This window comes from Amblyomma americanum, chromosome 9, assembly GCF_052857255.1.
Source record: "Amblyomma americanum isolate KBUSLIRL-KWMA chromosome 9, ASM5285725v1, whole genome shotgun sequence".
In the NCBI taxonomy this organism is placed as follows: domain Eukaryota; kingdom Metazoa; phylum Arthropoda; class Arachnida; order Ixodida; family Ixodidae; genus Amblyomma; species Amblyomma americanum.
Genome location: NC_135505.1, coordinates 108,617,088 through 108,630,056, shown reverse-complemented (window position 1 = coordinate 108,630,056; position 12,969 = coordinate 108,617,088). Strand labels below are relative to the sequence as shown.

Below are 12,969 nucleotides of genomic sequence, written 5' to 3'. Positions count from 1 at the left end.
CTCCCACGCATTCCTACACTCTCTGGATGCCCTCCTCCTCCCACGGTAACCGCCCTCTGTCTGTCGCCTTCCCAAGCCCTCGCCGTACCCTCCTGCTGTCACGGTAACCCTCCTCATCCTTCCAGGGTAACTACCCCCTAGGTAGTTTCTGGGGCAACCAGCGACCTCCTCCTTCTAGAGTAGCCATCCTCCAGTTCGATATTCCTCAGCTCTCCGGATACCCTCCTCCTTTCACGGTAACCATCCTCCGGATGGTTGCTGTCGAAACCATCTACCGGTTACGCATTCCACCGCTGACGTCGTCTTTCTCCTTGCACACCCTTATAAAAATGGTCTATAAACAGTCTATGGACTTCTTATAGATTCTGTCGCCTTTCTATAAATATTTCTTTCTGTCTACTCCTGGACTATAGATTGTCTATAGAAAAAAGTCTACTAAAAAAGTATGATAATAAATCTATAGATTGTCTATAGACTGTCTATAGGATTTGTATTGCCTATAGACTGTTCTCTAGGGTTCTTCTATAAAGAGTCTATGAACGTTTTAGACAGAAGTCTACGGACAGTCTATAGACTGTCTAAAGAAGTTTTTGTAAGGGCGGTAACCACCTCACGGGTGGTCTGCGTGGCAACACAACCAGCGGTTACGCCGACGATTGCGATATACTACTGCTACGACTACGACGCGAAACCCATAAACGGGTGCCTGACAGCTATCGCTGCATAAGAAACCTGAAACTTTTTTTATTTTTATTGATCCATACCCGGCAATTCTCGACTAAAGCATCTTTGAATGGACACCATTTATGAATCTAACTTTTTCATGTCATGTAAGATTTCACTATAACAGTCAATATACCTGATGATTACCCGACGGCAGTCTTACATTTTTTGTGTCTATTAACGTTCTTGCTTAGGTCAAAAACGTTCCTCATTGGTTTTCTATGGCAGACTTAGCTGTTCGATGCGCTCGATGGAAGCACTTCAAAAAAAAAAGGTTCTGCTACGTATCAGAAGAACGGGCCATCACCTTTAATATTTCCATAATAGAACCTAACAACTTGCCAATTTTTAAAAATGTCAGAAAAACTAGAACTTGTATATGTACCACAAAATCGCTTGTTGGACCCATAGCCAAATACAGCTGCGGGTCCAAAACATAAAAGCGCTAGATATGCCACATAAGCATCTGTTATGCATAGTTATGAAAAAGCGTTCACGTAGAACTGCAAGCATAATGAACAATAAGCAAAGCCGTTAGTAGGCGTATAAATTATTTGATAAGGCACTCCCTGATAAAATAAAGAGTAAACAAGCTTTTATCAACTAATAAATTTGCAAAGACGAAAAAATTCCCGTACACATTCTGTCTACGGGAAGAATAAATGGCTTACTTGCACACGAAACTATTTAAATCCAAGATAATCATTTGACGATGAAAACTAGCATACGCTAATACTTGCACAAAACATCAGCAGTGCTTACGAGATCCTGCGAAAAAGAAGCATCAAACTTAATCTCAGGAAAGACAAGGAGCATACCTAAGGTATTACCGGATGCGCCATAATTACCGTCACATAATCTGATCCAGCCCTGCCGAGGCGGTCGAATTTCGATGGAGGCGAAATTCCAGAGGCCCGTGTGCTGTGCGATGTCAGTGGGCGTTAAAGAACCCTATGTGGCCGAAATTTCCACAGCCTTTCACTACGACGTCCTTAATAGCCTGAGTCGCTTTGGGACGTTAAATCCGCATACACCACCACCACCACATCATTTGGTCCATAACTATTCCTCCTGCTTTAAACTTTTTTTCACATCGCCCTTACTAATGTTTCTTCAGTACTTTTCGAGCTTTTAGCTGTGTTTTCTGGTCGTGTTCACATTTTTCAGACCATAGCACGCTCTAGCCAGCATCTACCCGCCATCTTGTCGCTGAGTGATGCCGGATACAAACCTTCTGAGATCGCCAAACTTTTGAAAATTCGCCGCAAGGTTGTTCATCTGGCTTTACAGCGTGACACACTTCAGTATCGACCCCGCTGTCGTTGTCCTGTCACGGTGGCCACTCCTTGCCTTAGAAAAAATTGTGAAGAAAAGAAAATTGTGAAGAAAAGAAACTCAACGACACCCTTGGAGGAGCATTACAAGGCTGACCCTGCAGCTGAATGTATGTCCCACAACAATGAGACGAGTCGTTCGACGGCACCTCTAGTTGTTCCCCTGCAAACTGCAGAAAAGACAAGGCCTACAAGGTGCTTAGCTTAGGCCACTGCATCCGCTTCGCTAACAGCGAAGCCCAGGCAAAACCGACGCAAAACCGTGCCTAACCTTGCTTAACCAGGCGAAGCCAAGGTTTTCGCTCGTCTTGCTAGGTTCAGCCGGGTTGAACCACAGCCGACTTTTTCTCTCTTACTCATTGTATTTTAGGAACCACGTCTATGTTTTGGAAGGCCCAAGTGCGGAGCAATGGGAGGGACTGCTGTCCGCTATACTTTATGGTACGGGCAGAGACACTTTATTTTCCGTTCTTTTTATCGTCCCACAATAATTTTTGTCCAGCGACCGCTGCGAAGGCCGACAAGGTCTGGTACAGCAAGCTCAAAGGGCGGTAGTGGCCAGCGGAGCCCTGGACTGAGGGCAACCGACGACTGGGTACTTAGAAGTGGGCAAAGAATACTCCTGGGGATAAAACCAAGGAGAGAAGATCTCTGAAGATGCCCCAAAACCACAGAGCAGAATAAAGTTTTCTCCGCCTCCCTAGGAAGTCGAAAGGTCCCCAGGTGGTCGAAATTATTCCGGAGCCCTCCACTAAGGCACCTCATTCTTCCTTACTTCTTTCACTCCCTCCCTTATCCCTTCCCTTACGGCGCGGTTCAGGTGTCCAACGACATATGAGACAGATACTGCGCCATTTCCTTTCCCCAAAATCCAATTATTATTATTATTATTATTATTATTATTATTATTATTATTATTATTATTATTATTATTATTATTATTATCGTTGTTGTTGTTGTTGTTGTTGTTGTTGTTGTTGTTGTTGTTGTTGTTGTTGTTGTTGTTGTTGTTGTTGTTGTTGTTGTTGTTGTTGTTGTTGTTGTTGTTGTTGTTGTTGTTGTTGTTGTTGTTGTTGTTACCGACTACCTGAGTGCATGTTGAGTATCCCCTACAAGTGCTTTCACTCTCGAAGACGTTCTCTCCGTGGCGGGAATCATGGTGGGTTCGAACTGCATACTTTACTTCAAGTGAAATGAGCGGATGTCGTCCTTAAGTCGGTCTGAATATTACGCGATAGCGTATACACCTTGTTCGGTCGAAAAGCAGTCGGCGCAGTAGTATTTGGAACAGCATGTCGGAAATAATCGGAGGCTGCGTAAAAAAAATGTATCATGGTAATTTGTGGTTCTAGTGATTGATGATTAATTGGTGTGTGATAGGCGATGACGAGTTAATTAAATAATAATAATAATAATTTGTTTATTAAAAATCAAAAATAAAAATTAAAAGGGGGAGTTCAATGCTGTAAAAATGCTCGGAATGAAATGCCTATGCTTGATGATGCTGATCAAAGAATCTAGAGTGTGTAACTAATGAATTATAATTGAATAAATTTAAAAAAGAAAAATCCGTTCAAAGGTATCAAACTGCTCAGAGTGGAAAGCCAATGTTTTGTGATGCTAAGTATCAGTGTATATCGCTGTCCTAATAAAACAATTATGATTTTGCAACAGCAAACAAATGCCGCAAAAAAATGTTATGTCCATATTCATTCACACACAATCACTTCATAAACTCAGTAATCTTACGGAAAATGAAAAATAATTGCCCGCCGCGAAGGCTCAGCCGTTAGGGCGCTCAGCTATTGTTCCGGAGTACCTGGGTTCCAACCCGACCGCGAAATTATTCCGGAGCCCTCCACTACGGCATCTCTTTCTTCCTTTCTTCTTTCACTCCCTCCTTTATCCCGTCCCTTACTGCGCGGTTCAGGTGTCCAACGATATATAAGACAGATATGCGCCATTTCCTTTCCTTAAAAACCAATTATTATTATTATTATTATTATTATTATTATTATTATTATTATTATTATTATTATTATTATTATGTTGTTGTTGTTGTTGTTAGCCCTCCACTACGGCACCTCTTTCTTCCTTTCTTATTTCACTCCCTCCTTTATCCCTTCCCTTACGGCGCGGTTCAGGTGTCAAACGATGTATGAGACAGATACTGCGCCATTTCCTTTCCCCAAAAAAACAAACCAAACCAAACCAATCCACGCTGTAACGGTGTATAGTTTCAGCAAAGGCAGTAATCGCAACGCATCTGCGTAGCCCACAGAATGCTGGAAAAAGGAAACAAGCGCGCAGAAGTTTCCTTCTCGCCATTATCAGCGGCAACCGAACATCCTGCTCCTCGATGTAGGTGCAACGGTTTTCGTGGGGCTCAGTCGCTGCCGTGTCGCCACCAAAGCAGTGAAGGAGGAACCGAAATCGTTGCGCTTCTGCGCGACACGCTGGAGACAGAGCGAAGCCGTATCCTTCTCGCCTTTGTCGGTGGCGATAACGCTCTCTCAGCGGCAGCACACATCCAGCCTTCCGACATAAGGGCGCCGTCACTTAGGGGCTCAGTCGCTGCCATGCAGGACCCAGGAGGAGGAAGAAGACCGGTTCGCCTGAGCGCCGCCGGCCTGGGTGGCCTCAGCTGGCGGCCCACCCGGTTTGTGGTGGACACGTTGCATCCCTACGTTTGCTCCCTGTGCGGGCTGATCCCCAAGACCACTGTGCTACTCCCGTGCGCTCACGCTCTGTGTGAGCACTGCAAGACGGGAAGCATCCAGGATGGCGCCGGAGGTGTCTGTCCCTTGGACGAGGAGAGTTTCGACGAGAAGGAGTGCAGCAGGAATTCGCTCGCCGCGAGGAGAATCAACAGGCTCAAGGTGAACGCATTCTGCTCGATTATTGTAACGACACGCAGATACACCGAGCTGGGCACCATTGCAAAATGTGCTTGTATGAATGAGGCACTTCTTGGTTGATGCCTCTGGTACTTAGCGGGGTTAGGTCCCCGTGGATATTCTTACGAGAACGTTTTTTTTTTGTGCGTGTGTGTACAGGGTGTTTCATCTAACTTGTGTGAAGCCTAAAAAAACGACAACTTCGTTTACGAAGATATCACTTAAGCATGGTTATAAGCTGTCGTTTCAACCGGGACAGCATATTTAATAACGTTCCTAATTTGCTTATTTACAAAGATAAAACGGCTAACTATTCAACATCAACTCGACCACAAAATTTTGAGTGTAAAAGTTGTAGAGCGAGCTGAGAACGGCACATTTCAGTTGTTTACTTCAGCGTGACGATGGAGTAGATCTTTTTATCGGGCTTAAAATAAACGTCACGAGGTTTAAGTACTCTCATGTGGTTATGCCCTCCCGCGTAACGTGTCCCGACTGACGGAACATGGTTGCGCAAAGCCGCTATCCATGAACAAACCATCGGTCGCAGCGATGAACGCAGCTGCTTTATTTTTGTTGAAATCGTAATGCTGCAGCACAAGCGCAATCCAGCATGACCGCTCCTAGGTAAAGTGTTGACCGCTCTTGTATATTGTACTGCTCATGCGCATGACCTGCGCTCATTCTCTCTTTTCCATTTTCTCGCCCTTCCCCCCCCCCCCTTCTTCACGGTCTGCTAACAAACCTGGAAATTGTCTCATTGACCTCCTTGCCTTTCCTTCCTGCTACTGTAGCGATAGCAACATTACGGTAGCATTTCGAGCCTTCAGCGTGGAGGCGCCGCCACACTGTGGCGCCGCGCAACACTGTGGCTGCGCCGCCACGCTGTCACGTGGTTGGTCGCGTGGTGCGGAGCACCTGCCGGCGGCGCGGCGCCGTGGCTGATCACGTGGTTCGTCAAGTGGTTGGTCACGTGACCAAGTTCCACTCGGCCAGCTGTAGCTATAGCGCCACTCCAGGTTTAACCAGAGCTAAACCACCGCCAATTTTTCTCAGTCTTTCTCATCTTTACCAACATTTTTAACCGGTTTCGTTCTGCGTGAATTCACAACAGTACTACTTAATAAGGAAACACAGCAGGCCAGGGGAAGTTTGTACCCATTGTATCACCGGTGGGTGCCCGGCGGCACTGGAGATCGAGCCCCGCACCTCCCGCATGCGAGGCGGATGCTCAACCACTAGGCCACCGCCGCCGTAGAAGAGGGCACAGAATGCAAACCATATACACCCTAAGGAGTGATTTCTCCTGTGTTTTCGAACATAAACTTTTACACCCCTTAAATGTGACATTTACTGAGAACTAAACAAACGCCCATAAAACAGCCGCTTTATGCACAATCACTCCCATTCTTAAAACGGCGTTTGGACGAATCAGCGTCCTTAAAAAAATGTAGCAGGTACCACTGCACTGTGTTCTTGCGTGCTTGACATTTCGATGCGTTTTTTTTCTGTTTGCGATATTATACAAACATACAGCAGAGCTGTTTCTCCACTTTCTTTGCAAGAAGCTCGAACCAACAGTAATACTTAGCAGCATCTGAGGCGCAAAGCAGCAACGGCGAGATGTTTCGTAGCTTCAACAAACAAAGCTTTTGAGGTATCGCAAAGACTGCAAAAGTGCAGTGCATGAAAAACTGCAATACGCCAATGCATTCGGTATATATTACGCTCGAACATTTCGTACCGTATGAACACTACATACATCTGCTGCGGGTGTTCAGTGGCTTTGGCATTCGGCTGGTTTCATCTTGGCATGGTGGCCATATTTCGATGGAGGAGAAACACAAAAGCGCCAGCATAATGTGCGATGCCATCGCGCATTAAAAAAAAACGCTAGGTGGTCCAAATTAGCCCGCAGCCCTCCATTAAGTGTCCCTCATAGTCCATGTGTCGCTCAGGTACGGTAAATTTCGACCCCCCCCCCCTTCTAAAAAAACGATGCCACATATATTAACTCATATCCAGTAGCGCTCAGCCGTTGTACAAAGGTATTTCCTTTTAAAATAATCCTGTTACGGCGCTTAAACTGTACTAAAAATACTATATACTATAAATGCTGCTGCGCACATCAAACCACTAACGTATTTTTCCCGCCGCGGTGGCTCAGTGGTTAGGGCGCTCAACTACTGATCCGGAGTTCCCGGGTTCGAACCCGACCGCGGCGGCTGCGTTTTTATGGAGGAAAAACGCTAAGGCGCCCGTGTGCTGTGCGATGTCAGTGCACGTTAAAGATCCCCAGGTGGTCGAAATTATACCGAAGTCCTCCACTACGGCACCTCTTCTTCCTTTCTTCTTTCACTCCCTCCTTTATCCCTTCCCTTACGGCGCGGTTCAGGTGTCCAACGATATATGAGACAGATACTGCGCCATTTCCTTTCCCCAAAAACCAATTATTATTATTATTATTATTATTATTATTATTATTATTATTATTATTATTATTATTATTATTATTATTATTATTATTATTATTATTATATGCAGGAACTCCTAAGCCTCAATGCCGCTTGCATAATGGGCGTGGATCAACCCATTTAACAACCCGAGAATAATACTTTAGATGCAGAATGGACGTTACCCTATTGACCACACCCTTTCTATTAAAAATACCAGTGTTGCTAGAGTGCTATATATGGCAATACGCCCTCAAGGGTGTAGATTATTTTGCAGCCTCCCAAGCAGCACAGGTCATCGGCCCAATATTGCAACAGGATGGTCCCATCCTGGTCCATTGTAGGGCCAGCTTTGCCAATACAGTTCCAATGTTGGGCCAATTACTTGTGCTGCTTGGGCTGTGTCACTTGCAAGACTTTAACTAAGCGTCATTTCCGTCCCATTTTAAAGGCGTACTGCTGGAACCAGGAGCAAGGATGCCCGTTCGTGGACACCCTCCCGAGTGTCCTGCGCCACTATGAAGAGGAATGCTCCTTCCACGCTGTGGAATGCCCCCGCTGTGGAAACAGTGTCCCGCTCTCTGACCTTGTAACGCACTACAGAGCCGGATGTGGCGACACCGCAACCTCCAGTCCCCGCAACCTCCATCTGGAAGATAAGCAGCGCCAGCAGAATGAAGGCATCGTCCAAGTTGGTGACGTCAAAGCTGCTCTGGAAGAATTTAAGACCCTCCTGAGCAATCCGCACCAGGACCAGCTTCTGGCCTTGCAGAGCCAGATTAACATACTCACTGAGGGAACAACGAAGCACAACCTTAGCCAGACTAGAACACTCGGACTCATTTCGCGCACTATTTGCGAGCTACGCTTGCAAAATGAAGCCGTCATTTCCGAGCTGAAGCGACACTGTGAAGAGGAATGCTCTTCCCAGGCTGTGGAATGTCCCCGTTGTGGAAGCAGTGTACGGCGCTCTGACCTTGTAACGCACTATAGGGCAGGATGCGGTGGCGCGGCAGCCTCCAAGACGGAAGACAAACAGCCACAGCAGGATGAAGGCGGCTTTCAAATCCATGACATTACAGCCGCTCTAGAAGAACTCAAGACCCTCCTGAGGGAGCCGCTACAGCTGCACCTTCCAGGCTTGCAGAGCCAGATGAATGATCTCACTGAAGAAGTGACAGAGCACAACCAAGGGCAAATGCGAGTCCTAGGACAAATCTCGAGGGCAATTTGCGAGCTGCGCTCGCAAAATGAAACCGTCATTTCCACACTGAAGCAAAACTTTGACGAAGAAGAGAGCTGGGATCGCAGAACGCCCATTCCATGGCGTCTCGAAGAGAGGCACATCCTCCGGAAGCTCGAACTTTTCGCTGACGAATCTCTGGCTCACCTGGAAGATATGCGCCAGGCGGCCGTGCAGCACATCGATCATCCAACCATTCGCCTGGACCGTTTTTCTACTTTTGCTGTAACAGAGAGATGTGGTCTTGGAAGGCACTGCTGGCTGACTTGGAGGGAAGGCTGGCAGGAGTGCCTGAATTATGAATTCATTGTGAAGAATGTTGGCCAAATTTTCCGCCGTGCATCTCATGACCGGGTACTTGTTGGCGAGGTCACCCAGTGGCATTGGAGGGATGTGTACTTCACAGTGGCTATTGTAAAAAATGGGCGGCAGGAGAGCCTGGATGTCTGCTTCCGTTTCGCCACTACTCTGGAAAGCTCCCGCACGGACTGCAAGGTGAAAAGCGTAGAACTGAGAAGCTGCAACGGAAAAGACGCACGCTACATGGTTCGTGCGGACGAAGCCGAACCATCGCGGGGTGCTTTCGAATGGGACCACGTGTTCTGGATTAGAATTTCAGAGCTCAAGAACATTGAATTCGTGAGCGGTGGAGGGGTGAAAGTGATTGCGTCTGTAGAGACTTAGTGCCCGTTATTTCACGCCCCCGCTAGGATTGTAAACCTTGTGTTTTGCCCATAGCAGTCCGGGTTAAGAATGACCTATACAGAGTCATCGCCCTCTTCTGACACCCAGATCACACCTTCAGTGACATGCTCATGCTGGCACACAATGTAGTACTTTCTGTGTGTGTCGGCTCAGGTTTAGGTTATGATTCATGACAAACATAAGGAACTGGACATTGTTCTGCCCGAACGCCACGACTAGCTGTCTCGAGAAATTTCACCTCTCGCATTTACTCTTTTCTAAATACCTCGTCCGAACGCGCAGGTCATCCTCCTTGCGCAGGCTGTGGACGTTGCAGCGTTTTATAGAGATCAGGGGGCAATTTTCATTGTGGTCAACAACAGTGCGAAGACGTTCCTATGTGTCAGCATCACCGTCGTGATGTGTCATAGGCAAGACTACAGACATCTTCTCCAACACGTGATGGCTGCAAATGCAGTAAAATGTCTTGACACACATTTGCACCTTTACAGGGTCATCGCCCTCTTCTGACACCCAGAATCTACGCACTCCTGTGCAAAGAAATACAAGAATTACACAGATTTTTCTTTTTTTCGTATTCTTTCGTTTCACAAACCTTTTATAATGAGGAACCTCTCGTACATGCTCCAAGCTTTTAATTCCTCGTGCACAGATGTGCAGAGAGCCATGACAACGCTCTCTTAACACTATTTCACAAGTATGTCCCTCTCAATAGATCATGTTCGCTTCACCTTGACGTTCAATCACGTATATTTGAAAGATTTCACAATAACCTCAGCTTCAAATGCATCTGCGATGATACATTAAACTTCAATTAATCGACACTTCCTTGGTCATCGATTTATGAAATGATTCACCAGATAACAACGTTTCGCTGTCTCCCCCAGGTGCATTCCATCACCAACTCAAAGCACATTATACTGAAGCCATCGCTTAACAGGCCGTCGGTCACATATCTTTGATATCTTTATTGCTTTGCTTTGGCTGTTAAATGTCATTTTGATGCAATTTTTGTACTCACGTTTTACTTTATGCTTCTCATTTTTTTTCGTATCTGCAGTAATTTGTTGACCATGCATTGGATTGTACTATATCACGACTTGTTTGATTATGCCCTGATAATAACACGAGCTACGTGCATTTTATTTTATTGTTGAGTTCTAACCTGTGTTGTGTATCTCTTCTCTTATTTTTCCGTCGTTTGTTCTTTTACTCTCCTTTTTTTCTTCTGTCGAAATATTTTTGCTGTATTACATTTTTTTAATTATGTTCAGCTTATTGTGTTACAGATACACTGATTGAAATTTCACGCCCCTCTTACACAATCCCTGACTGGCCTGTAAGGTATTTCAAATAAATGAAGTTGCGTCTTAGTCTCACAGTGTTCGCTTCCCGGTATGGTGTCCTCCTGCCATCACTGAAGTCACTGGTGCGATTTACTCTTTCGTTGTGCAGATCCCACCACATTTAGACTGGGACGAAATACTAAATGGTCCGCGTATAATAATACCTTTATAGGAGTTAAAGAACCATACTTTTCTCGGTTATCAATCGCAGCCAAAAACAATGAAAATCAATCGTACCTACTCTAGCCAACATTGAAGCTCTGAAGCATAATATTTCTGCACTCAATAATGTAGACTAAATTACATTAAGATTGACATTCGGACGAAGAAAGAGAAGCGACGTCGCAAACGAAACAGACCAACAAAGTGTGATTCGCTACATCACTGAAGACATAAGGGGTGCCTGTTCTACTCCCACCACCATGAAAGTGACAGCTGAAACCGACATAGCTTTCCAAGAACAAGCACGAGTAACCAATGCGTGTATAGAATCGGCCACGATTAGAAAATTGCGTTGCATCAGTAAATTCACTTCGTCAGAAAATTCAGCACCTCGCATGCGGAAGGTACTGAATTCTAACCACAGAACCGCCGGGGTATTGTGCCAGCTGTTTCAATGAATGCAGGTATCCGCGCGCTATGCGCTCGACTTTACCAGAGGTAAAACGTTTGAGGAAGGCTGCCTACTACACTTACCTCAAGACGTTAAGCTGCCTTCCCCCAATATCGCACTATGATGCTGAGAAACGACAATATATCCTACGTCAATTAGAAGACAGCAGGCAGGGGGCTTCCGCGATGCCACTGCGTGGTTGTACCTCGAGGTATACGAGCGTCCGCGCCCTGCCGAAGTCACGCATAAGCAGCGTGCGTGTGAGCAACTAAGCCGTGCAGTACGCCGCGTCAAAACTAGCAACGCTATCTCTCACGCATGTATGTCACAGAATGTACTGTACATCCTGTGACATGCGCGTGACTGATCACCTTAATTCGTCTTGAGCCAAGTCGCTGTCGGCAGTAGTTTTTGTTTAGCAGCAGAACCATTGCAGAGCCACCTGAAAGGCGTGGCTTCTCCGTAAGTTTTAAGCTTTTGACAGCCTATCATGGTCAACAAAGAGAGTCATAAAACGTCGAAGAGTACATCCAGCCACCAGCTGTCTTGAGCTCCTGCAGCAACACGCTGCTTCAAGTCGACACGTAAGGAGTGTAAGACGAACTGAAATTGTCGCGCTTCTGCACGGCACATAAAGGGCTAGCGCAACGATTGTGCGAATGTTTTTTTTTCGTCTTTATCGGTGTCGATAACGCCCTCTCGGCGGCAGCCGGCATCCTGCCGTTCGACAATGCGGCCAGCGTTTCCTGCTATGCCCGACCAGGGAGGAGGACAGCTGGTTCGGCTGAGCGCCGCCGGCGTGGTTGGCCTCAGTGTGCGGCCCACACGGCTTGTAGTGGACTGTGACATTCCGTGTGTGCTACGAGGATCCACGTTCGACGGCGCGGCGTAGACGGAGACCCGTGACAGCGGCATCATCAATTACCCAGCCATGCTCTTTGAGTGACGACCAGAAAAACCGGACCCGCCGCCGCCCCGGGGAAACAGGCTTTATCCTCCCCAATTTCCGGTTACATTCCAGGACAAGGGAGCTGTCAGCGGGCCAGAGCGCGCCGTACCACAGCCGACGCTATGCGCTACCGGGAAGACGACATTCTTTCCCTCCCCCCCCCTTTGTCGTGGGCTATCGCCGGGAAGGCACCCACAGCTTCCCAGAAGGGCAGCGACGGACACCTGTCATGGCGGACAGGCAGTACTCGCCAAGAATGTGGAAAGACAGGCGCTAGTGAATTAGCTCCGAAGAGAGAGCCTGTGTATACTCTCACTTGAGAGAGAGTGGTGGCGTTTTTGTTGTTTATTTAGTTTGTATTGTTAACAGACTCTGGGTTCGAGGCTAAGCCCAACCCAAAGGGGTGGTCCCCATCTCGCATGTTATTTTGGATTGGAGAATTGATGCTTTGGGCGGGCCACTGGAAATGACCGCCCTTAGTCCTTTGTTAATCAAGTGCTTAAAAGCACATGTAAACGGATGCAGTCCAGTCTGAGCTGGGGCTCCATGCTTAGCATGTAATGTGATGCTACTTAGGCACTAACCTGCCCGGTCGATGAGTAAAGTAGTGCAAAGTTTGTTCTTTTGTAAATTCAGTTCTGCTTTTTCCAGTTTAACTCTCTGTATATGTATGTTGTAAAATTATGCTCTGCTGTCATCATCTACA

General features: G+C 46.6%; 1 protein-coding gene across 1 annotated transcript; it reads left to right on the top strand.

The window, feature by feature from the left end:
- Nucleotides 1-4,483: 4,483 nt before the first annotated feature.
- Nucleotides 4,484-10,724, top strand: LOC144104028 (uncharacterized). Its single transcript, XM_077636812.1, has 2 exons — nt 4,484-4,936; nt 7,859-10,724. Exons 1-2 carry the CDS (start codon nt 4,637-4,639, stop codon nt 9,332-9,334), a joined length of 1,776 nt encoding a protein of 591 aa, XP_077492938.1. The 5' UTR covers nt 4,484-4,636; the 3' UTR covers nt 9,335-10,724.
- Nucleotides 10,725-12,969: the final 2,245 nt, after the last annotated feature.